Source organism: Suncus etruscus, chromosome 7 (genome assembly GCF_024139225.1).
Source record: "Suncus etruscus isolate mSunEtr1 chromosome 7, mSunEtr1.pri.cur, whole genome shotgun sequence".
NCBI lineage: Eukaryota > Metazoa > Chordata > Mammalia > Eulipotyphla > Soricidae > Suncus > Suncus etruscus.
In genome coordinates this window covers 97538496-97564319 of record NC_064854.1, presented here as the reverse complement: position 1 = coordinate 97564319, position 25824 = coordinate 97538496, and the positions used below count along the sequence as shown (strand labels likewise).

General features: G+C 50.2%; 1 protein-coding gene and 1 non-coding gene across 2 annotated transcripts in view; both read right to left on the bottom strand.

Moving 5' to 3' along the window:
• Nucleotides 1-5171: 5171 nt before the first annotated feature.
• MYO15A (myosin XVA) overlaps nt 5172-25824 on the bottom strand; it is a 59218-nt gene continuing 38565 nt past the window's right edge. Inside the window, exons 46-64 of the mRNA XM_049777665.1 lie at nt 24545-24686; nt 24120-24231; nt 23962-24036; nt 23147-23325; nt 22513-22628; nt 22264-22336; nt 22068-22140; nt 21831-21904; nt 21538-21620; nt 19874-20004; nt 18142-18236; nt 17840-17917; nt 17410-17506; nt 14663-14823; nt 12641-12774; nt 10610-10743; nt 10034-10167; nt 8492-8632; nt 5172-5273 (exon numbers count right to left, since the gene is read on the bottom strand). Coding sequence (XP_049633622.1) covers nt 5172-5273; nt 8492-8632; nt 10034-10167; nt 10610-10743; nt 12641-12774; nt 14663-14823; nt 17410-17506; nt 17840-17917; nt 18142-18236; nt 19874-20004; nt 21538-21620; nt 21831-21904; nt 22068-22140; nt 22264-22336; nt 22513-22628; nt 23147-23325; nt 23962-24036; nt 24120-24231; nt 24545-24686 — 2134 coding nt within the window. The remainder of the gene's footprint in view (nt 5274-8491; nt 8633-10033; nt 10168-10609; nt 10744-12640; nt 12775-14662; nt 14824-17409; nt 17507-17839; nt 17918-18141; nt 18237-19873; nt 20005-21537; nt 21621-21830; nt 21905-22067; nt 22141-22263; nt 22337-22512; nt 22629-23146; nt 23326-23961; nt 24037-24119; nt 24232-24544; nt 24687-25824) is intronic.
• Nucleotides 9175-9281, bottom strand: LOC126015055 (U6 spliceosomal RNA). Its single transcript, XR_007497958.1, has one exon. It is a non-coding gene; the product is annotated as a U6 spliceosomal RNA (small nuclear RNA).

Genomic DNA, 25824 nt, shown 5'->3' with positions numbered 1-25824 from the left:
CCTCAGGGCCCTCCGGGCCGGGCGGGCATGGCTGTCGCGGGCGGGGCGCGCCCCGAGTCCTGGGGGCGAGGTCGTCAGCGCCGGAGCCCCATGCGGGGCGCAGGAGGCCGGCGAGGGGCGGCGCGCGCGGGAGTGCAGCTCACAGGCGGCGGGTCACGGGGCTTCGGCTTCCTCCTCCTCCGCCTTCGGCTCCGCGTCGCCGGCTGCGCCTCATGCCGCGAGGGCCGCTGCGGAGAGGAGAGGAGGCTCGGCCCGACTCGCTCGCAGACCCTCCTCCGACGCCCGGCCCGGCCCGCACTTTAAAGCGCTCCTCGCGACGTCACGGGCTGGCTCGCTCGCCCGCCCGCCGTCCGCCGGCGCCGCTCCTCAGAGGGCTGCTCCCGACTGCGCACGCGCAGGGTCGCCGGCCACCGCGGATCCGCGCGCACCGAGCATGCGCGCGCGTTCCGGCCGGGTCGGGAGAGGGGCCCGCGCAGGCGCAGACGGAACCGCTCGCTTTTTTTTTTTTTCCTCACCCCCTCTCCCCCTCCCGCCCGCCGGCCCGCCCGCCCCTCCCCCCACAGACTTAAGGGAAGCTTCGAGGGAGCCCCCCTCACAACAGCAAGCAACCTGCGTTCACACGGCGTCCCCTCCGCGACCCCAGCAGGTAGACGAACTCGTAGGCAACGCCGCCGCTGACGCTAGTGTGTCGTGTGCGTGTCACGGCGTCGTCCAGCCCCGCGCGCGAACGCCTCAGCTTCCAGCGCGCAATCACCGGGGAACCGCCACCACCTCAGAGGCCCGTTACCGCCCCCTTTGGCGCTTTCCCGTGTTTTCATTGGGCCACTGCCATGCGCTGGCCCCGCCCCGGATCGGAGAGTCCGGAAGCTGGTTGGTAACCGCGGTTGTCAATCAAACGGTTGCCGTGGTTACTGCGTCCGTCACTTCATTAGCGGTCGGTGGGCAGCAAGGACCCCCTCCCTTAGAAGGTGAAGGGGTGGCTAAGGAAGTGCCTGAGTGGGCGAGCCCAGCGGAAGTAAAGCCGGCAGACGCAGCAATTTGGGAAGCCCGCCTAACTCGTCGGACTTTCTAGGCCGCTCGGCGGACCTTTTCCCCGCTCCTCGTTCCCCCTCTCCAGCCTCCCCCGCCCCCCCCACCCCCCCACCCCCCCGCAGCCATCAGAGTCACAACGTTCCACGAGTCACGTCCCGGTGGCGGCGTTCCCGGGCAGACGCTGCAGGCTGGCGTAGGCTGTAGGCTCCTGGTGGCTAGAGATGGGTTTGGGAGACACTTCTTTCCGGGACATACGAGAAAGAAAACTCTAGGGAAAGTGTAGGCTAAGCACGGTTAGACGAAGCTATAATGACCAGAGAGCATTCAAAAACTTGGCTGCTGCGTGACCGGGTAAAATGAGTAGCTTGAGCAAAGGCGTGGCTCTTTTGGGGTGCACTTAAAAAAATATCCATGACTCCCCAGAATAAAATTGAACTTTGCTGGATTCAAGATCCTTCGGCATTTGTCTTCTTTCTTCTCTTCTTCCCTCCTCTCCTCTCACTTCTCCTCTACCCTAATCTGGACACCCAGGCTACCTTCATTTTCGTTTCCCTTAATCCTGCTCTTTCACTCCCCCCAATCCGGGTTTAAACTGCAGATTATAGAAATCCGCTAGGTCGGAGTTTGAATGTTGGTTGACTTTAGGAAAGATTGTGTGACCCTAGGCAGATTATTTCACTTTATGGACCTCAGCCTCCTCAGCTGAGTCATAGGGATTAACATTAATACCCACCATTTATGATGGTTGTGAGGATGCAAGAGAGTCTTGAAAAGGGGGTGGGTTGGTTTGTTTTGGGAAAGGTGCACCTGACAATGTTTGGGGCCACTCGCACTGGAGCTCCAGAGACTTTATGCAGTCTATGCTAACTAGTAGCAAAGCAACTGCTCCAGGTTTTGAGCTACCCGAGTCATGTATGTTATGCAGAAGGACTTGCTGACCCCAATTATGGGCTTTAGTTTTTACTTCTCTGAATGTGGGGGTCTTTGTTGTGAGGTAGGGGACAAGCCGGAAGAGTTGGGGCTTAATCATGGACACCTAAAACAATAGCCAAAGTCCTCAAACTGACTGCTGGGCCCCCTTCTAAGGAGCAACAGCAACCAATATAAGTATGGGATAGAAAGAACCATTCGTAAGTTTGGCTCCAGCCCTTTTCTGTCACAGCTAGCAAAGGCACCTGAGAAGATGGACACCCAATAATGACAGGAGCAGATCTCCTGGACAGAACACCCCATACTGCATAATGGAAATTTTGGTTGTAAAGTCCCTCAGAACTTTTAGAAGAGAAATACCAGCCCAGTGCAAAATGACCAGGAGCTAAGAAGAGAAAGCTGAAGGCAGGTTCAGAGGCTAGATTCTGAAAGCAAAGCAGCATTGCATTTAAGTCAGGGGTCTTCAAACTTTTTAAAGTGGGGGCCGGATTACGGTCCCTTAGAGAGCTGGAGGGCTGGACTATATGAGCTACTAATTCCTACTCACACTGCACATATCTTATATAAATAAAATGAAAACCATTTATAAATAAACAGGTCACGCACCAGTATTTCAATGGGAACTGTGGGCCTGCTTTTGGCTAAAGAGATGGTCAATGTCCGGTTCCATATTTGTCACTGCCAGCCATAACAAGTGATGCAAGTGGGCATCAGTTAATCTTGATCTGGTTGGAGATTTCAGATGTTTCATTCTTGAAAAAGTCTGTTCACAAGCATAAGTGCTACCAAAGATGGTTACCATTTTGAGTGCATGGTTCCTGATATTTGGATATACACTGAGTGTATATGCTGGCAGGTATCTTGGCAACCAAACAGCGCTCACTGCTGGCAGGCCAGATCAGACTCCTCTGCAGGCCGCATGTGGCCCGTGGGCCGCAGTTTGAAGACTCCTGATTTAAGTGAAGATCTGGGAGGCTTGCCAAGTCTCTAAACTACCCTGGGAGAAAGAACACATCAGATTTTCATGCCTTCTTTTTTTTCGGGGGGGGGGTGTGTGTGTGTGTCACATCTGGCAGCACTCCGGTGTTACTCCTAGCTCTACACTCAGAAATCGCTCCTGGCAGGCTCAGGGGACCATATGGGATGCCCGGATTTGAACCACTGTCCTTCTGCATGCAAGGCGAACACCTTACCTCCATGCTATCTCTCCAGCCCCTGTTCATTTCTTCTTAACAGAGAACTTATTACCTCAACTCTCAGAGTTTTCCCAAAGACTCACCAGATTCAACCCAGTTCTGTTCTTCCCCTGACAAAAATGGAATCACAGCTTCTCTAGGTTTTGGCCTTCTGACCCCAAACTAGAAGGTTCCTCGTGCTCCTCCCTGGTTTGTTCTGATTGATGACCTGGGCTCCTGGACATTCTGGCTGTTTTGTTAGTTTTGTTCACCAGATGTTGGTCTGTTTGGTTTCTTATTCTGGTCTGTAGTGTTTGTGTTAGGAGGAGGGGATCCCTGTGGTACTCAGATGTGCTTGCAAGAGGTTCAATTTCCTGGCCAATGTGCTCACATATCTTTGAGTTATGGTCCTCACTAGGTGTCACAAGCCCTTTAGCTGTGTGCTTACACATACCTGGCTGCTTTGGGGCTGGAAATTTCTTGTGGCACTAGGGATCACAGACAGAAGAGTTTCCATGCTCAAACCACAAAGCTGCCAGGATCACACTCAGAACATCAGGGAAATGGCATCTGGGATTGAATCTGAGACCTTATGCTTCCAATTCAGGTGCTCAAAGGTACTGAGCTATCCTGGGGTTAGAGGACAGGCTATCGTAGCAACTCCCAGTGCTTAAAAATTGCCTAGTATGCAGTACTTAATAGATATTAAATGAGTAAAGAAATTCATCTGACACCACAGATCTGAACAATTATGCTCCAACAATCTCTCAAGGGGCCGGAAAGATAGCATGGAGGTAAGGTGTTTGCCTTTCATGCAGAGGGTCATTGGTTCGAATCCCAGCGTCCCATATGGTCCCCCGAGCCTGCCAGGAGCAATTTCTGAGCATGGAGCCAGGAGTAATCCCTGAGCACTGCCGGGTGTGACCCAACCCCCCCCCCAAAAAAAAAAAAAAACCAACAACAACAATCTCTCTAGTCTTCCACTCCTAAATTAGGAATAACACCCCCCTTATAATCCACAAGACACCATATTTTCCATGGACATTTTTTCTTTCATTAATGTGACAAGCATTTTTTAAAATTTTTGTTAGGCTTTGTTATACAGCAGGGCACAGACACCATTTTCTTTGAAACGTTCATCTCAGTCCCCTCTATCTCATCCTAGGAAATATCAAAATTTAACCCCAAAGTCCCAGTCTCTCTCTGGAAAGCCCTTTTCCAGACTCTTCCCTTCCAGTTCCTGACATGAATTTTCTCTCCTATCAAATTTTGTGTGACTCATCCAGTGACTTCAGGCTGGGGCTCTCCCAGGAGTGCAGGATGGAGAGCAAAGGTGTGCAGGATAGGTAAGGACAGGGTTCTCTGTACAGGGAGCTCTCTTCATGGGCATTGAGCAGGGCCCATGTCTCATACATGGACCTCCAGTTCCTGCCTCTTCACCCAGGCCTGTTTTCCAATGATTTAGCAGCTCCATGGAGGAATGGTTGTTAGGTGGACCTTTTATTTGCACAGAATGGCCAAAGCTTAGGAATCCAAGCTCAGCAGCAGCAGCGTGGGATGGGATAGGGGAAGGGCACCTAAGGGCCTGGGATTTAAAGTTGGAACAGATTTGAACTACAGACCCTGGGAAACCTAAGGTGAACACAAATCATTAAGGCTACTGGTGTGGGGATTTATCGCCACAGGTTAGAGTTGAGTTGGGCCTGCAGTGGTTCTGACAGGAGGCTGCATGGACCAGACTAGGACTAGGACTCATAGCTGGGGGTCTCAGTCCCTTCAGTCTCTGTGTAGCCTCTGCAGAGTCTTGCCATCAGACCCCAATGTGCAGGTTGGAGGCCACCAGACCCTGAGTTGGGCCACTCAGGTTCCTCATAACTTGGTCTGCTCCTCCTACTTCTTCTTGATCAATCGTTCCTCAAAGTTCTGGACCTTTACAAGGACAGGGGTCAGTGATTGAGACACCCAGGAAATTCCTTAGGGGTTAGTTACATTTAGTGTCATATAAGCTGCATCTTGTACATGCTGGGAACTGAGTTAGAGCAGTGTGATCTCGCTGGGAGGTAGCGTGAGCCGCTTCTCACGGGCACTGAGCAAGTTCTCCACGTGCACAGCCACCACTCGACATAGCTCCAGACCCTGCAGGAGAGAATGAGGGGTCACAATCAACTAACACTACAGAGATCTTTCATCTTGGGGTACAGTGTGGCTGGGAGAAGGTAGAGGTGAGCCTTATGCAGATCCAGCCTCGCCCCACCTCTCCCAGGGCACTGAGAGGAAGAGAAGGAGAAACCATAGGACAAATGCTAGTCAGCAGGCTAGGAGTTGTTCACAAGTCAATGACCTGCACTTCAGCCAGTTTTGTTTGTTTTTGGTTCACACCCGGTGGCACTCAGAGGTTACTCCTGGCTCTGTGCTCAGAAATCGATTCTGGCAGGCTTGGGGGACCATAGGAATGCCAGGAATCAAACCAGGGTCCATCCTAAGTCAGCTGCACACCCTATCACTGTGCTATTGCTCCAGCCCTCCACATCAGCCAGTTTTGCTGAGCATAAACAGTGTGACTACAGCCAGCCACTTCACCTCCTGCCTTCAGGATGCTTATCTGTAAACTCTCAATTTGCCAGCTCTTGCTTCACAGGTTTATTGCATGAGTTTGTTTTGTTTTGTTTTGTTTTGTTTGTTTTTGGTTTTTGGGTCACACCTGGTGACACTCAGGGGTTACTCCTGGCTATGCACTCAGAAATCGCTCCTGGCTTGGGGACCATATGGGACACCGAGGGATCGAATCACAGTATGTCCTAGGTTAGTGCGTCAAGGCAAACGCCCTACCACTTGCACCACCACTCCAGCCCCAATGAGTTTTTTTGTTGTTGTTGCATTGTTTTATTTATTTTATTTATGTGGTTTGGGGCTACACCCAGCGATGCTTAGGGGTTACTCCTGGCTCTGTGCTCAGAAATCACTCCTGGCAGGTTAATGCCGGGGATCAAACCCAGGTCGGCTGTGAGCAAAGCAAGCAACCTACCCACTGTGCTATCACTTTGGCCCATGCACTATTTTATATTTGCAGTGTCAGGGATGGAGCTCAGAGACACACAAGCATGGCAAGTACTCAATTGCTGAGCCACATCTCCAACCTTGCATAAGATTGTATTCTTTATAAGATTGTAATCTTTATAGATTTGAAAAAGATTAACCCAGCTTTCTCTTCTGGACTCATCCACATCTTAACTTGGAATATAATTTCTTTTTTTTTTCTTTTTTTTTTCTTTTTTTTTTCTTTTTGGTTTTTGGGTCACACTTGGCGGTGCTCAGGGGTTACTCCTGGCTGTCTGCTCAGAAATAGCTCCTGGCAGGCACGGGGGACCATATGGGACATCGGGATTCGAACCAACCACCTTTGGTCCTGGATTGGCTGCTTGCAAGGCAAACGCTGCTGTGCTATCTCTCCGGGCCCCTCTCTCTCTTTTCTTTATCATATCTCCTAACTAAACCTATTATACTTAAAAAAAATAGAGACCAGAGTGATAGCACAGCAGTAGGGCATTTGACTTGCACGCAGCTGACATGGGTTCGACTCCTGGCATCCCATATAGTCCCTGAGCCTGCCAGAGGTGATTTTTGAGAGCAAAGCCAAGAGTAACCCCTAAGTGCTACCAGGTGTGACCCAAAACAAAACAAAAACCTCACTAACTCAGTCAATAAATAGTACGATCTATTGGGGTTGGGGAAAAAAAATAGTACAATCTATGTGTTACCATGGTTACCAGCTGGCCTTCACCACCTAGGATAAGCTTTAACCTTAGGGTTCCCAACTGGGAAAAGAGGTGGGTAGGAGGGACCTGGCTCTACACTCAGAAATCGCTCCTGGCAGGCTCAGGGAACCATATGGGATGCCCGCATTCGAACCACCGTCCTTCTGCATGCAAGGCAAATGCCTTACCGCCATGCTATCTCTCTGGTGCAGCAAGAAATTTGGGAAAATCCATCTGTAAGTGTGGTTCTTAGAGCATAGCAAGTGTCATAATCTCTCAGGAATTTACCGGGGGTGGCAGAAGCTGTTCTGAGAGGTTAAAGTAATTGGGATTGGGACTGGAGAGATAGTATGGAGGTAAGGTATTTATATCGGCATCCCATATGGTCCCCCGAGTCTGCCAGGAACGATTTCTAAGCATAGAGCCAGGCGTAACCACTGCCAGGTGAGACCCAAAAACCAAAAAAAAAAAAAAAAGTAATTGGGATTGAGACTGTAGTGATAGTATAGCAGGTAGGGCATTTGCTTTGCATGAAGCTGACCCAGGTTCAATCCCTGCTATCCCATATGGTCCCCAGAGCACAACCAGGAATGATCCCTGGGCAGAGTTAGGAGTAAACCCTGAGAAAGGCTGCGTATGGCCCAAGATACAAAATAATAATAGTCAGGGCTACTCTTCTAATTTGTTGACTCTGTGCTAGCAATTATCCTGAGAGCATCCCAGGCTCTACTTCCATAGAACTCCAGTCTTCTCTTTTGAGGCAAGTGCTTTAAGATTTTATTGCACAGATGGGCCGGAGTAATAGCACAGTGGTAGGGCATTTGCCTTGCACTTGGTAGACCTGGGTTCGATTCTGGAATCCCACATGGTGTCCCAAACCTGCCAGTTGTGATTTCTGAGTGCAGAGCCAGGAGTAATTAACCCCTGAGTACTGCCAGATGTGGCCCAAAAATTAGGGGGGAAAATGTCATTGCACAGAAGAGATAAACTGAAGCCAGAGCTAGGAAGCCAGTATCCCAGACTTCACAGAAAAGACTTCATCAGTAAAGCCTGATGCCAGGTGGCTATTTTGTGGTTTTAATTTTTGTTGGGGAGGTATCCCTATTGTGCTAGGGTCTACTCCCTGCTCCATGCATGCTAGTTACTCCTAGCAGTTCTCAGGGCATCATGCAATGCCAGATATTAGACCTGGAGCTCAGCATGCAAAGTATGTGCTATACCACTCTGAGCTGTCTTCCCAGCTCCTTGCTGAGATTGTTAGTCGTGCCTGCCCGTCCTAGGGACCACCTCTGGTAATTAGTTCAGTATGTGTACAATAATCCTTCCCTCTAGCATATATTGCAGAGTTCAAGGCCTAACTGGGATTATTGTCCCGCCTCACAGGCAGTGTTGTTTTATGGACAAGAGAAACAGAGCCCTGGCCTTTAAGGACCAGAATTCTGATGGAGAGACACAATGCATGAATAACTAAGTCATAACGAAGCAATCAAGATTGCAAGTTATTGGGGTGGGGGACCAAGAATGACTTCCAGATGTGACGTTTCTGCTAAATACCACAAAAAGGGACAGAGTGATGAACCAACTTCTGGGTGGGCCCACCTGCTCCAGCTGCAGCTGCATCGTGTGCTGGGCAGCCACGTCTCCTAGAGAAATCTCCACATAGGGATAACTGGAGCTGGCTGTGGGCCGCTGGGTCCGTGATGACTGGATCTCTTTCAGAGGAAACTTTGCCATGAGCTCCTGCAGGTGAAAAGGGGAGCAGACATGCTTGTTGGTAGAACAGTATCACCACCACCACCACCACCACCACCACCACCACCTCCACCACCACCACCCCTTTTCCTTCTGCATATCAACTCTGTAAGAGACAAGTTACCGCAGTTTGTATAACAGCTCCTCAGTGACTTGCTGACTGGCAGGCAACAAACAAGTTGCATTTTCTCATCTGTGAATTTGATTCTATATATACTAGTGGACATATACCAAATTCCAAGCACCATTCTACACACCTGGGATCCTGGGGTACAGTAAATGCCAGCAGTGTCAGGACTTTGTATCACAATTTATACATGAAAGACTCCAGGATGACATGCAGGGAAGCTGGAGCAATGAACTAGTGCTCAACTGAATATGGAGTACAGTGGATAGAAGCCCCAGATCCTCTGCTTCTGAGAGAGGATATGTTCCACCCTGTCCCTACATTCCCAGCACCAGTTCCCACCATGAGAACTTGCCTGCTAAAACACCATTTTTTTCTCAAGGGAAATTCTTTTTTTTTTTTTTTAAATATGGAACGCTTCACGAATTTGCGTGTCATCCTTGCGCAGGGGCCATGCTAATCTTCTCTGTATCATTCCAATTTTAGTATATGTGCTGCCGAAGTGAGCACTCAAGGGAAATTCTTGAAGTATGTGAGCTGTCCCCTTACACTCCCTTCCTTATTCCAGAGTTTCCTAGAATTACCTCCAAATAAATCACTTGCCCTTTAGTACTCATCTCCAGGTTTTCTTCCATGACAAGGACTAAAATAGGTGGTAACTGTCCTATTTGTTATGAACTGAATTAGGTTCTCCCCAAATTTATAGGTTGAAGCCCTATGAATCACCTTAGAATGTGACTATCTTGACCTTTGAAGAGATGAGAAAGCTCAAAACATCTCTTTAAGGTCTCTTATAAGATAGCCTGGATACACAGACACCATGTGAGATCATATAAAGGTACACACAATAAGGATGCAACTCCAATCCTAGGAGACTAAAGAGGAAACCAACCTGGTTGGCACCTTGACCTTAGACTTAAAGCCTTTAGAACTGTGAAAAATGTTTCTGCTTCTGAATCCTGTGTGTGTGTGTGTGTGTGTGTGTGTGTGTGTGTGTGTGTATAGCATTTCATTCCCATCAGCCTAAGCTGACTAACAAATTACTTGTATGCTTAGCATAGGAGGGACCTTACTTCACCCTCCCAACACTCTTTGGATGGGTTCTACCATTTTCCCCTTTTCCAGGGGAGGAAAGGAGGCTCCAAGAGTGAGGGTAGTGAGTAACAATAAACAGGTTTCTGTAGCTGGAAGCCTCAGCCCTCAGAAGGAATAAGGGGCAGAAGGGGGCGGGTGGCTGAAGCCACCAGGCAAAAGCCACTCACATGGGTCTCTGTGCTGAGGAAGTTAAGACCATTATGATTGACGGCAAGGATGCAGGGGGCTGGCACAGCTGAATTGCTGCAACTCTGAATGAAGAAGAAGGAGGAGCCAAACATGGGCAAGGCACTAAGGAGTCCTGGGGAGGGGAGAGAGACAGTCATCAAGACAGGCACCTGTCATCAGAGACAGCCATGGTCCTGAGCTACCTATGGCACACATCTTCTCTACACCTATCCACACACCTATCTAAATCTTTTGCCATCATTCTGGCATTCCTTTTCTGTCTCCATATATTTTCTATATTATAAGAGTTTTCTCTGCTCAGAGCTATCACTTCACTACCAGCTCTCTCTGCCCAGGACCTCCCAAAGCCTTGGAAATAAGGGTTATGTTCCACCCTGTCCCTACAATTCTCAGGTGGACTCATTCATAGCTCTAGAAAGGCAGACTGGCTGCTGAGTTTGGCCGGCAGCAAAAGACTTCTATGCTAAGAAAAATGCTGCCACCCACCCCCTAGAACCTCCTGCTCAAAGTCACCCATAACTATCTTGACTGCCCACTTAGTTCCCAACTCTTACCCAGAAATTGAGCTCGAGCCTGGTGGGGGCTGAGGGCCTGAATCTGCTGCCTGTGCTGGCTGACTAGACTGAGCCAGGATGAGCCAGCAACGGTGTAGTAAAGCTGGGCTGGGATGTAGTCCTGGACCTCCTGCCTGCATGTAGAGGGAAAGTGCTCCTGAGTGCCCATGCATGTAGCAGGTATTCCACACAATGGGCACATGATCTTGCCAATTTTTCAGAAGACAGTACTGGGCACTGGAGAGTACAACTGGTGAGATAAACAAGGGTCTTGGCACATAAGAGCTGCCCAGTAGTGCTGGCTGCCAGTACCACTAGGCTGGAGTTTGAAGAGAAGGGAAATAAAGCTGAGAAGTTAAAAACCATGAGATCGGGGGCCGGAGAGATAGCATGGAGGTAAGGCGTTTGCCTTTCATGCAGGAGGTCATCGGTTCAAATCCCGGTGCCCCATATGGTCCCCCGTGCCTGCCAGGAGCAATTTCTGAGTCTGGAGCCAGGAATAACCCCTGAGCACTGCCGGGTGTGACCCACAAAAAAAAAAAAAAAAAAAAAAACAAAACAAACCATGAGATCCAGGCCACCAAGTGACTCAGCAGCATGGAGGGCTGGGAGGATTCTTCATGGGTTTGGAGTGCTAGTCACTTCCTTCATCAGCAGCATAGGCAGAGGGTGAAGTAGTCAGATGGGAGAAACACAGTGCAGAGGAACACTGGTTGATCCCTGCAGACCCCATCAGCAACTTTACCCCATCCCTTTTCCCTGATACATTATAGCTTCCAGAGACAGTCCCTTTGCCTTTGAGGACATTCAAAAGCACCCAAAGCAGTTCCAGCCCTGGGCCACTGAGAGCTGGGAGAAAATCAAGGGAGTACCCTTCTCCCAAGAAACCTTGCCCTTTGGGCAACATATTCCTTTCTGCAAGGCCAGGAGAAAGTCTCCCCAAGTGTGAATCTTGGTCATCATAGCTAGAGCTGGGAAAAGTTCTGTGAGTCAAATAACCTCTTGTGCCTCTGTTTCTTTAGGTATAAAAGAGAAAATGCAGAAAGATTAGCTGAGAAAATATATACAGAACACTCAGTGATTATTTTCATACAAAATGGGGTTTATCTTTTTGTATCTTTCCATTGAAATAACATAAAAGAAGCTTCTTTTAACATAATCCCTTATTAGGAGCTGGAGAGATAGCATGGAGGTAGGGTGTTTGCCTTGCATGCAGAAGGACGGTGGTTCAAATCCCGGCATCCCATATGGTCCCCCAAGCCTGCCAGGAGCGATTTCTAAGCGTTGAGCCAAGAGTAACCCCTGAGCGCTGCCAGGTGTGACCCAAAAACCAAAATAATAATAATAATAATAATAATAATAATAATAATTCCTTACTATAGGCACTGAAAAAATATCTTGTAAATACTTGTGTTCAGGGGTTCTCAGGGGTTCTCAGGTTCTCTGCTCATGCGTGACCCCTGTTAGTGCTTGGAAGACTATGCTGGAGATGGAACTGGGAATGGTTCAGTCTAATATAAGTCAAGTGCCTTACTATACTATCTCCTCTACTATATCCCAGTCTGAAAAGTTTAAAGATAATCTAATACCCAGGATTTAACCAAGGATTCCTCTATGAGGGACACAGAGATTGCTGTTGTAGGTAATACCAGTGTGAATATTTTTATGAAAAATTCTCCTGTATAGTCATGTATACTTCCTGGACCACAGAAAGTATATATCCTGAAGAGATTTTGTTTAGGGACTCTACTCTACAATGCTCAGAGATTGGTCCTGGCCCTGTGCTTAGGGATTACTCCTGGAAGTCCTTAGGGGACCTTACCCACTGTACTATCGCTCTAGCCCCCAAAGACTTTTTTTTTATTATTAAACTTGATCTGAGCTATTAATATCAGCCAGAAACAACCTGTGAAAGGGTGCAGGGTTCCTGCACATATGATGAGGTAGGAAACTTCAGACCCAAAGCCAGGACAGCTCCTTCCCAGACTGCCCTGCTGGTCTTGGAGAAAGTAGGGTTGGGCAGGTGCTCACACACTGGGCAGGTAGAAGTGATCCTGGGCCCGATGCTGCAGGGACGCCAACTTGGACACTTGCTGTAGCTGCTGCTCGGTAGGCCGGTGGGCAGGTACACTGCTGAAGAGACCTTTCAGGTAGTCAGGCAGGACCTGTAAGAACATTCCATGGAAGATGCAGACTGCACGTGACTGACTCATCAACCGTGGAGAGGGAACATATGCAAACTGAATGGATTCATTTTAATTCATCTGAACTTTCTTTCCTTGGCTTTGGAGAACATGTCTGTTACTGTGAAGTCTATGGCCTGGAAACCCACCTGGGAATCCCCAAAATGACCTAGAGAGTTGAGTACCCACACAGGCATGTAGAATTGTCTGCAGGACCATAACTTGTGAAAACATCCACTAAAACAGATTCCTGGGGTGCACCAGATCCCTAGGACAAGAACTAGTGGGAGCCCACAAGTTACACCCAAACTAGTGTGGTGCCTCAATGGTTTCCCACCTATAAACTGGCACCCATAGTTGAAAACCACTGGATCAGACAGCGTGGGCTGGAGGACAATAGCGACACCAGGTGGCTAGAGGCTCTAAATGATCCTCTTTTGTCCTGAGAATTGTAGAAGCCTTGATTGACACTATATCCTTATGCGTTCTTTCTAATCACTTCCACAAACATCAACAGGAGGGAAGAACCCAGATTTGTAAATCCCAGCACCCACATTTAGAGTATGTAAACGTCTGAAGGGGAATAACACAAAGACAAAAAATATTAATGCCAGTCAGAGCTGCTTAGGCCTGCAATTAAGGTACTGACCAAGGGAGCAAAGGCAGAGGAACCAGAAAAGGACTGTGGCTGCAGTCTCCAGGAAGAGGCAGCCTTCCTGGAAGGGGCTGCCTACCTGGGTGGATTTGGCGAGCATAGGAGCAGAAAGGGCCAACCAGAGGCTAGAGCAGGGGAGGCGAACAGAATTTTTACCCTCACTCAAAATGGCAAAATGCAATATGTGTTTAATATATTATTGTTAAAATTATATGCCTTTGTGTGAGTGTTTGTTTTGGCAGGTCACTGTGTGGTGTGGCTCTCTGGTTTTTTTGTTTTGTTTTGTTTTGTTTTGTTTTTGTGTTTTTGGTTTTTGGGCCACACCCGGCGGTGCTCAGGGGTTACTCCTGGCTATCTGCTCAGAAATAGCTCCTGGCAGGCATGGGGGACCATACAGGACGCCGGGATTTGAACCAACCACCTTGGGCCCTGCATCGGCTGCTTGCAAGGCAAACACCGCTGTGCTATCTCTCCGGCCCCTGGTGTGGCTCTCTGACTCTCACAGTTTAAAATTTTGGCTCTTTGTGTCGAACTTGTTTGCCACCCCTGGGCTAGAGCGATAGCACAGTGGCAAGGCAGTTGCCTTGCACACAGCCAACAGGCCTGGATTTGGTTCCTGGCATCCCATATGGTCCTCCAGCCCACCAAGAGCAATTTCTGAGTGTAGAGCCAGGAGTAACCCCTTAACGCCACCAGATATGGCCCCAAAACCAAAAAAGGAGGGGTCAACCAGATGGATGGACAGCTCATGCAAAGACTCAGGAAGAATGTAATAAGAATAACATCATTTGGGGCTGGAGAGATAGCATGGAGGTAAGCTGTTTTCCTTGCATGCAGGAGGACAGTGGTTCGAAGCCCGACATCCCATATGGTCCTCCAAGAGGAGCCTGCCAGGAGCGATTTCTTTTTTTTTTTTTTTTCCTTCTCTTTTTTTTTTTTCTTTAGGAGCGATTTCTGAGCATAGAGCCAGGAGTAACCCTGAGCGTTGCCAGGTGTGACCTGCTCCCCCCCCCCCCAAAAAAAAAAAAGAATAGCATCATTTGACTGCCCTCGAGAAGCCATGTAGGGAGTAGAGGTGTTAGTGTTGGAAATACCAGTGGGGTACAAATCGTAATGGTCTCAAACACCCAGATCATGGAGTCTGACCTCCCAGTCCCCAGAGAGCCTGAAGGCTCCAGAACATCGAAGAACAGCCTTCTCTTAGCTGGTCCTGACCTGGTTGTAGTGCATAGTGACATATAGCTCATTCTCGAACTTGAGTGGCTGATCCCAGAGCACACGCCGGAACCAGAGCATGTAGCCACCATCAACCTGTTCCATTTCTGAGGCTACGTCCAAGATGTAGGCACGGCGGCTGAGCGGGCACACGTGCTGGCCTGCAGAAAGTAGGGGGCAATTGGAGGGGGGTAGTGAGTGAACACAAGTGGTCCTAGGAGAGCATGTACCTGAACCACACTTCATAGCAGCCTCATCAAAGCTGAGCTCCCTGTGAGCCTGCATGCAGTGTTTATAAGCATGCTGTTCTCTTCTAAGAACATAGATTGGTTGAATTTATTGAAGACCACAGATAAGAATGAAAACCTACAGGGGCTGGAGAGATAGCATGGAGGTAAGGCGTTTGCCTTTCATGCAGGAGGTCATCGGTTCGAATCCCGGCGCCCCATATGGTCCCTCGTGCCTGCCAGGAGCAATTTCTGAGCCTGGAGCCAGGAATAACCCCTGAGCACTGCCGGGTGTGACCCAAAAAACACACACAAAAAAAAGAATGAAAACCTACAGACAATGCCATGATTCTCCCAAGGCCCATTCCTACAGACTCTCTTGGACGACAGTATGCCAAGTTCTTGGAAAGTGCCCTAGGTAATGATCAGAGACCCTCTCCAAAGGGTGAGAAGCATAGTGAGTTCAGGTAGGAGCTAAGACCAGTGAGTGCCTTTCAACAGAACTCCTTTGGGGGATGATCCTTGAGGGGCCTCTGAAAGGGTATAGTATGACAAGATGAAGGCCTGGCAATGAGTCTGTGAGAGAGGCCTCAGACCCTTTTCCATGGGGCAGGAGTACATTGGGTAGAGTGCTTGCCTTGTAGATATCTGACTCAGGTTCATTCTCCAGCATCCTCAAGCACTGCCAGAATATTGATTGGACTTTGGTAGAATAGGGCTGAGGGCATAGTCTCAGGCTGAGGCAGCAGAAGAGAGAGCTGATTGATTGGAGGTTGCATGAAATAGAACTATCCAGTTCATAGCAGGAGGACTAGGTCCAGAATGGGCAGCAGAAGAGGGAGCTTTTGGGAGTCAGGAAAATAGCTCATAGGGCTCATGTATATGTGTTGCAATGTGAGAGCCCCAGTTCAATCCCTGATACTGCATGGTCCACTGAGCATAGCTGAGAGTATTCCTCTCAGGCCCTCCAAGGCCTGAGAACAGTGGGGAAGGAGCTCAGCCAGTGTGAGCTCTCCAGAAAGGACAGGAGGTTGAAGTATCTGAGGGACCTGTAGGGGCCCAGGAACCATAAAAGAAGGGTCTGTATGAGGCCAGAGAGATAGTACAGCGTGGATGCTGCCACACCAAGTTTAATCCCCCTGTACTCCATAGGGTCCCCCAACCTCACTAAAAGACATTCCTAAGTGCAGAGTCAGGAGTAAGCTGACAAGTATGGCCCTGCCCTCAAAAAGGGTCTTTAAACAGCAGGTAGGGTGTTTGCCTTGCATACAGGATAGGTTCTATCCTCAGCATCCCATATGGTCTCCTGAGCCAGGAGTAACCCCTGAGCACTGGTGGGTATGGCCCAAGCACTCCCCCAAAAAAGGTCTTTTGTTACCCCTCCCCCAATACCTTATGCTAATCTCACCTGGATGATGCAACCCACCCACAGCTAGGAGGGGTCTGTGATTAGTAATTAAGGGGTTGCCTGGGGTAGGGGAGAGAGATGGACACAGAATGGATGCAGAGCTGCAGAAAAGAGGCTGCTTAGCTTAGAAGCCACGCATGGGGGCTGGAGAGAGCATGGAGGTAAGGCATTTGCCTTTCATGCAGAAGGTTGGCGGTTCAAATCCAGGCTCCCATATGGTCCCCTCAGCCTGCCAGGAGCGATTTCTGAGCATAGAGCCAGGAGTAACGCCTGAGCGCTGCCGGGTGTGACCCAAACCACCCCCCACCAAAAAAAGAAGAAGAAGCCACTCATGGCAATTAAGGTGTGTAATAAAGCTGGATATCTCCTGAAACTTCATCTGACTGCTGTGGATCATTTCTTCGCTGTTGCCCTGCTTCCTACAGACTTGACGGCCAAAGGGGCTGCAGCACCTCCCTGAGCTGAGAAAACTGAGAAAGGCCTCACATTCCACACCACTAGGACTATATAATTAATAATTAATACAATAGTCTTTGAAACTGTTGGAGGGGTTTCTTTTGCCATTTTTGAGATACAAAGGCAGAAATTAAAATGCTTATATATTTGGAGTTCCAGGAATCAGGGCCGTTATTTATTTATTTGTTTATTTTTTTACATGTGTGGGGCCTTATTTTGGTTTTGGGGCCACAGTTGACAGTGCTTTGGAGTCATTCCCAGTGGTGCTCAGAGGACCACTGAGGTGGTGCTAGGGATTAAATTTAGCCATCTAGCAAGCAAAGTATATACCAAGCCCCGTGTACTCTCCCTAGCCCCAAGGAACTCTGAAGGGAAGTCTTCTCGGGTAAAAACTGTGAAAACAAGCACCAAGTGCTTCCATTTGCTTCCACTGAACAAGCCCCAAAGGGCAGAGGAAGGAATCAGAGATGACCCAGCTCTCCAAAAATTCCCAGGCTGGTTAACAAGACAAACTTCAAAGAATGAAGCAGAGGCAGATAGACACAGGGAAAGGTATGTGTGCCTTCCATAGCGGCATCAACAGCTTCCTGGAGGAAGTGGCATCTCTCCTGCTGATGGGAATGAGCCCAGCAGGCTCAGTCTTTCAGGTCACTCACCTCGGTTGGTGACTACGAAAATGACATACTCGTTGAAGGCTTCAGGACGAGTCAGAGCCATTTCAGCACAAATCTCTTCCACAACATCCAGGGCCACCTGGAGGGAGGGAGGCATGAGTCTGAAAGAGCCATCAACCTCTGTCCTAGCTTCCCAGGCCCCAGGAAGCTGAGCCTCAAGGCCTTCAGGCCCTCTGCAAAGAGGCAAAGGCCCCTCCAAGGCCTGAGAACAGTGGGGAGTCAGACTCAGCTCAGCTTTGGGGGTTGGCCTTTTTCTCTACTTGCAGTGTAACCCTGAGCTAGCAGAGTCCCTTCTATGGGTTTAGTCTGCTATGCTGAGAACTAAGACTACTGGATGGGGCTGTGAAGGCCTAGGAAGGCTTCCACTCCTGGGGCTGTCACAGAGCACTACCTGCCACAGACCATCACTTACTGTGCATGTTTTGATTTTGAGATGGCGCTCCAGGCCTCCAGGAAGAAGAAAGAGCTGTCTCTTGGAACTGCGGCCTGCCTGGGAATGGGCAGACAGGAGATAGAGACAGGGTCTGTAATCTGGGGGTATCCCTATCCCCTGCCACAGAAGCGTGGCAAGCTCCATTGGAGAAAGTAGCATTTCATTTCATAAAATGGCAGGCCAGCCCATACAGGAACACTTGTGCATCCACACCCAGAAGAATACTCCTGCATGAGTGCATGGGATCCCCAACAGACCATACAAGGCCCCAATCTGCTCACCAACATGGCCCGCAGTTCCATGCTGCTGGGGAGCTCCAGGCGGCCACCAAAACGTGCTGTTTTCTGCAGATTCTGCTCACAGGCCTTGGCAATACCTGCAGGCAGTTGGGGGGTAAAGGACTCTTTGTCAGAGTCCTTGAGGCCATGAGGCCACTGGGCTCTCATGTAGGATAGGTATAATCTGTCCCATTTGATAGCTGAGCAAAATTGAGGTCTGAGATGAGCTGTGATTTTCCAGTAATCAAGAGCTAGGGCAGAGGTGTGGATCAAACACACACAGACCCTGTGGTTAAGACCTTTTGTCTCAGAGGCCAGAGACAAAAGTAGGGCATTTGAGGCCAGAGAGATAGCATGGAGGTAAGGCAGTTGCCTTTCATGCTGAAGGACGGTGGTTCGAATCCCGGCATCCCATATGGTCCCCCGTGCCTGCCAGGAGTGATTTCTGATCGTGGAGCCAGGAGTGACCCCTGAGCACTGCTGGGTGTGACCCCCCCCCCCAAAAAAAAACAAAAACAAACAAAAAAAAGTAGGGCACTTGTCTTGGATGCAGCCAACCTGGATTAAATCCCTTGCACTCCATATAGTTCCTTGAGATCAGCAAGAGTTATCCCTCAGAGCAGACCCAGCAGTAAGCCTGAGCACCACTACATGTGGCCACCCCTATAATGAACTTTTGTCTTACCCATGGTGCCCTTGGCCACTTAGGAGCCCCTGAAGAAGCTGTCACCTAGAAGCAGGAACTAAGGGCTCCCCAGGAGGCTATGTGACTACAGTGATTCACTGCCAGTCCCTCTCCCTTCGGAATCCCCATGGGAGAACACCACCATGCCTATTCATTTCTCAGGGTCCAGCAGGGCCCTCATCCAGCCTGGGGAGAGGACAAGTATTCCAGTGTGCACAGTGCTGCCTTCAGGGATCTACAGGGGTCTGCAGGGAGCACTTCTCTTGGGAGCTGGAGCTACTCCACCTGACCCTGGACTGAATAAAAAGAAGGTTCAGGGACCAGAGCAATAGCACAGTGGTAGGGCATTTGCTTTGCATGTGGCCGACTCAGGTTGGATTCCCAGCATCCCAGATAGTCCCCCATGTCAGGAGTGATTTCTGAGTGCAGAGCCTGGAGTAACCCCTGAGCGCTACTGAGTGTAGCACAAAAACAAAAACAAAATAAAAAAAGGTTCACACCAAGAGAAAAAGAGGTTTCCTGTCTACTTTACCTGAGACCTGAGCCCTGAGATTATGAGAACCTTCAACTCTCTCAGGGGGCCCAGGATCTTCTATGCAAATAAGACTTGGGGTCAGCCTCTTCCCTCCATACTTGAAATGGGGACTGAGTGAGATTCCCCACTCTTAGCTCACCTCTGTCTAGACCCAGTCAAGACACTTGTTAATTCCCAAAGGCTAGAAAAATCTGGGAGTCAACCTAGTACTCTCCTGTACCCCCACCTTCTCTTTTCCAAAATGTGACACATTTCCATCTATGGACCTTTACTCCTGCCATGCAGCTTTAGAAACATCCCATGTGCTTACTACCCAGAAAGCCTTCCATAATGTAATCCTCTCCCTGTTTTATCAGATAACCATCAGCCCTTAGAGAACTATCACAAATGTTTGGGAAGTGAATCACTAATTGAAAATATTGTAGGGCATCTGGGAAGGGGTAGGCCCGCTGGGTGGCCCTCCTGGTATCCCCAGACAAGGCTTTCAGCCATAGTCTCCATCGATAGTCCCTTACCCTGGAAGGGCAGGCCTGGGGTTCTGCTCACATCATGGAGGAAGCGAGTGAGGTGTGGCTGGAGGACCTCAGAGCATCTGTGATAGGCAGCCACGATGTACAGCAGCCTCCAGCCTCTCTGGCAGCTGTCCCTGTGGGCACATAGACATAGGGTCATGACACAGGTGGCCTCAGTATTTGAGTATTTGAGTGCCATGCCATGGATTGGGCTGAGGGTACTCAGTTCTGACAGAACTCCAAGCTCAGTTAGAGCCAGAAGGGGAGCCCAAGTCTGAAGTCTGAAGGAAGGTGTATCCTTGGGATGGAAGGGAGGCAGGGAAAGAGAGATACATGACCAGCACACAGAGAAACATGCTTTCTTCCCTGGGTTTGCAATCACAGGCTTCTGAAAGCAGATGCCTCTTTAAGAGATACAAAGGAGAATCCACAGCCATGCAGAACAATGACAGGTGAGTACTGGGGGTTGTGGAGATTAAGTGAGGCAAAGGAGAGAGGAGGGTCAGCATGGTGGAAACAGGAACTGCACAGGGTGCTTCTCTTGAGTGCTACGTCTGTCCAAGACACAGTAATTCATCATTTTGGGTGTGAAGATTTTATTTGGGGAAAAGTGTAGTGGTTGGGGACTGCACTGAGGCTTCATCTGGATAACCATACTATCCGCACAAGATCCCTGTGGTTATGAGATGGGCACAGGGTCTGGCCAATTAGAAAACACCCCTCCAAAAAATAAATAAATACATAAATAAATAAATAAATAAATAATAAAAAGAAAGAAAACACCCCATCCTTTCCCAGCCCCCCACCCCAGTAACTGGCTTATGCTCTAGCCTCCCTTTGTGATGGTACTTAGCTTGAGGATAAAAATGTGAGCCAGGGGCCAGGAGCACTACCGGCCTGTACATAATCTGGAACAAATTATCAACATTACAGTGTCACCCAAGCATTGCCAGCTGAAGCCCTAGAGACCCTGAGCACTGCTTTCTGGCCTGGGGAATCCCAAGGAAGCATCTTATCCTCCAGCTCTTGCACCAGCACAGCTGACTAAGGGTCACTAATGGAGTCCCCAGACCTCCTGAACATTGCTTGGGAGCCCCACATCCTCCCAAATGTAACCCAAGTCTAGCAGTCAGAGCTCTGTGTCCTCCAGTCATTACCTTTGGCATATGGATGAATATATATAGGCAAGTCAAACATAAGAAAAATAAATTTAGGAGCTGGAGAAATAGTACAGTGGCTAAGGTACTTGTCTCACACAGCTAACCCTGGTTCAATTTCTGGCACTAAAGTTTCCTCAACACCACCAGGAGTGCTCCTTGAGCATAGATACAGGAGTAAGCCCTGAGCACTGCTGGGTATGACCTAACGCCCACCTCTTGCCCATGAAAATAGAAATACTTAAGTACTTTCCCTTCAAACATTTGCCCAGCTTGCATTTCTGTCTGCTGCAACCCCAAGTTTGGGCTTCCCTGTTATTATTACCATCTTATAGATGAGGAGACTGAAACCCAGTAGCAGAAATGGCATGTCCTAAAACAAGCAACTCACATATGTATGGGACAGAGGAGGTGAGAACCCAGAAGGGGACAGACAGGAGGGGAAGGGGTTGAACTAGAGTATGGACACAGCAGGAGGAGAAGGGGGAAGCCAATCAGTAGCTCACTCACTGCTTGGAGCTCGTGTTGTCCGTGATCTGCTTCATGACTTGGCAATAGCATTCATCCCGCATGACTTCATGATCTCCACACAGCTGCAGGACAACAGGTGAAATCAGAAGTTGAGGCCATGCCAGCCCATGACACATGTGAGGCATGTGCTAGTGGGGGTTGGCACTTGGAAAAGGCCTACAGTTCTTAGCCCACCTTGAATGCCCCTCTGAGCATCCCACCCCAGGGTGCTGCAACTCTGGCTGACAGATGGCCAGAAGCCAGGACCGGAGTGGGGAAATGTGGTGACTAACCTTCAGGAGGGTACAGAGAACATCCAATTCACTCTGGCCCTTCAGTGGGGCATCCCCCATGAACCTCATCACAGCTGTAGGAGAAATATTCTCACTCAGGCCACCTGCTCCCTGCTGACCCATGCCAGATGCTGCATGGGAGGCTGGGACTGGGCAGCAAAGGGTGTCTCCTTCCAAAGAGGGACTGAATGGGAGGAGGAGATATGAGGACCAGGAGGTGGGCACCCCACCCCACACCTAGGAACATGTCAGTGGCCATCTTGTTGAGACTGCTGTCGCTGAACTCGATGAGTGACTCCTGGAGTGGGGTCTGTGAGGGCAGGAAGGGCCATATCAGGATGGCAGGAGGTGCCAAGTGCAGCAAGGGCCCCCTGGAGACATGGAAACTGTGTGTTCCAGGGTCCAGGAAGGGGATGGGCCCAGGGATGGGCACCTTAGTGAAGCATAGCATGTCCTCCAGGGTTCTGGACTCACGTCCCTCTCTGGCCTTCAGCCGGATGCAGTCCCTGCAGTGAGAGCAGTACTGCTCACCCATCCAGCTGGGCCACAGTGGCAGGAGCCCAGTTCCCCAGAGTAGAGGGAGGCAGTGGGGATCTCACTCCCCACTCCCAGTCCCATACTGGGCAGAAGCAAGAGACCCTCCTTGGGTGGGGACACAGGGTGTAGTGGGGACACCACTCACTGAGGTTTCTTCTGAGGGTCTCTGAAATACTTCTGGGCAAATTCCAGCATCGAGTATGGAGGAAGAGCCAGGCCGTCCTCCCCACGCTCTAAGGAGCCAGCCCTGGCTGGGGGCCCCTGTAGGAGGGTTGCAGATAGGGGGGTCTTGAGGCATCATTTGTGTCCCTTCAGGCCCCATAAAAGCAAAAGTGCTCAGGCTGCAGTTTCCCCCTCTGCATCCTCTGCCTCCACCTGTCACACACACCACATGCCTCCTTCACTTCATTACCTACCTGCCATGTCCTACAAAAAAGTCAGTTCCTGCCTCGGCCCACTGACCTTCCCTTAGTGTGACCTCATTGACTCCATTCTGCCAGCCCTGTTCCTATCCCCATCCCAGGTGGCTTCACCTACAGGCCAGAAAGGGCTGATCCTGCCTATTCTTTCTGATCGCAAACACCAACCCTGCCCCCAGCCCTCACTGAGACATTCTAACCATTCCTAGGAAGACCACTAGGCCATACAGCTCTCTGGCATCCCACCCCCACATGCACCCTATTCCCAGGCTGCCCGTGCCCTCAACTGATCGGCATCTTCCCTATCTTCAAAGTCAGTGCTTTCTCTTGTAGTCCCCACCCTCTCAGTGCCAGTCTTACCTCCCTCCTTCGGCCCACCTCCCGTGCAGCCATGGTGGAGGCCACTGCTGCAGCCACTGCTGCAGCCCGGCCCCGGCCTGGCTCAACTGGCAGCTGCAGAAAGTCAGGGGCAGCTGCAGGCTGCACCAGCTCTGACGGAAAACGGCCCACACGCCCATGGACTGTCCCGAACCTCCAGCCTAGGGAGCAGGTAAGGGGTCTGAGACAAAGCATCTGATCTGGGTACTAAGGGGACCTTTCAGGGGCACTTGAGTATTTTCCTGACTCTCCCTAGAGGTATTGCCAGGGCCATGTGATAGCACCTCTTTCTTTTTTCTTTTCCTTTTTCTTTTTTGTTTTTTGGTTTTGGGGTCACACGCAGAGGTGCTCAAGAATCTGTACCACCAGGGATCACTCAGGGGACCATGCTATATCAAGGATCAAACCTAGACCTGTTCATGCAAACCATGCACTGACACTTCAGAGCTATTTCTCTGTCCCCAGATGGAGCTCATGTACAGACAAGAAAACAGGTGCAGAGAAAAGAAGGCATTTTCTTAGAGGGGCTGAAACAGATTGTAAGATGTTGGTATCTCAAGCACAGAGAGTCCCAAATAGGCAAACTCTAACATCCATGGAGCCATAAGCAGAGAGCTGGGCTACACAGTCACAGGGAGGCACTTAGGCCTGACCCGTTCCCCTTTGGAATACCAAGAAGCTCATACTCCATGACTCTGTAATGTGCAGGCAAGAAACAGGATGAGTCCTGCAGGATGGAGTCTCATTCTAGATTCCAGCATTAGAGGGGAGGATAAGAAGTGGTCTAGTGTACTCACCAAAGTCAGGGCCTCTCCGCTGCAGCTCTTCCAGGTACACAACCTTCTTCCGAACAACACAGCCAGCGCTGTAGCCTGTGGCCGGGCTTCTGTTAGTGTTCCTGTGGAGCCTGGGGTGCCGCTCCCTCCCAGACACCTCCCTACACCACGCTGCTGACCCATTCGAGGGGGCTCCAGGGGCTGCAGGTGGATAATGTCACCCTTGTGGAAGGTCAATAGTGCTGGATCCTCAGGCAGAAAGTTCCTCACAGCCACCACATAATCGGAGCCCTGGGTTCACAAGGACAGCTGAGGAGCTGAGACTGACTCATGCTTCTCCCAGAGTCCCTGGACCCCACCGCTCCCATACTCATCAGGAACCACATCAGTCCTGCTGAGAAGTGTTAGGAAAGGAAGTGGACAAAGGCAGGAAGGGCACCAGATGGCGGGTGGACCAGTGCTGAGGACTGAGGCAGACCAAGATGGGCTAGTCGGGGCTATGGGCACAGACTCCCAGATAGGTCAGCCAGGAAGGACTGGGCAGGGAGTTCCAATGAGGGCCCTGCCTAGGGACTGTGGTCAGATATTCGTGGGGGCACCTGACCTTCTTCAGTTCCAGGATGAAGTCGTCTACCAGGGTCTTGACCTGATGGGCTCGGGCTGAGAAGAGGATGACCTTCTCACTGGAAAGGTTGAATTCCAGCATGTTCTGAGAGGGGATGGTCACAAACAGGATATCGGCGAAGCTGGAGAGTGGGCAGGTTGCATGAGAGCAGGACCCCATGATCAGTGTGATGCCCTGCTCCCCCCCCCCCCCCCACCCATGGTGCTCTTGCCTTGGCTGTTTCCTGAAGTCACTTCATCCTCTGGGCCCATTCCAACCCACCTGAGGGGCTACCCTCATCACCTCCACCCTCTGTCAGGGCCCAGTCCCCTCAGATCATTTGAGAGTTTTCTCATCACCATGTAGCCTTGGGGTTCTGCCCATACAAACCAATCTCATCCACTGAGGAGATGCTCTCCAGCTTTCCCCACTGCTGGAGCATAGTCCTTCCTGGCCACATGTTCTACCAGGGCCAGGAATGTTGATGAGGAGGGTCCAGGATTGGGAAGTCCTCACTGTAGGGTACCTATCTGAGACCCACCCATTTCTGGGAGGGGTCTTGGGAACCGGATAATAGGTGTGACCTTACCTGCAAGACCCGGCCCATTCCTGGGAGGGGTCTTGGAATAGGTAGATAAACCCGGAAGCCAGGGGATTAAGGGTCTTTGCCCTTTTGGCCCTGCAGAGCTCGCTGGCTTTGGGGCCTCTGTGTTTTGGTCTTGGACCAGCATGGAGCCCAAAGGGAAGATGGCTGAAAGGAGTTTAGATGCAGGGACAAGAACAACTTGTGCTTAAAAGGTTATGAGATAGGCCACACACACGTGGTGGCTAGGGCCTAAATAAAGTTAATGCTTCCTGAAGCCTGCCTGTGAGTGAGTCTGTTTACGCCGATCACCTGGGCCTGGGACCCGCTGGCTGCATGGGGGATGAAGCCACGTGGCTGGGGCCTAAGCACAAAGGCCTCCATCCATTGCCATCCAGCTCCATTGTTATTTATTTGACACAACACTCACCACAGACCATTTCCTTCCTACTTCAACACAACTTGGTTGTTGACTACAGCTGTTATGCAGGGGGTGCAGGGGTGAGGTCCAAAAAGCAGCAGATTTTTTTTTTTTATTTTGCACCACACCCAGTGATTCTCAGGCTTCGTGCTCAGAAATAGCTCCTTGGGCCGGAGAGATAGTACAGCAGCATTTGCCTTGCAAGCAGCCATCCAGCACCTAAGGTGGTTGGTGTGAATCTCAGCAGCCCCATATGGTCCTCCATGCCCGCCAGGA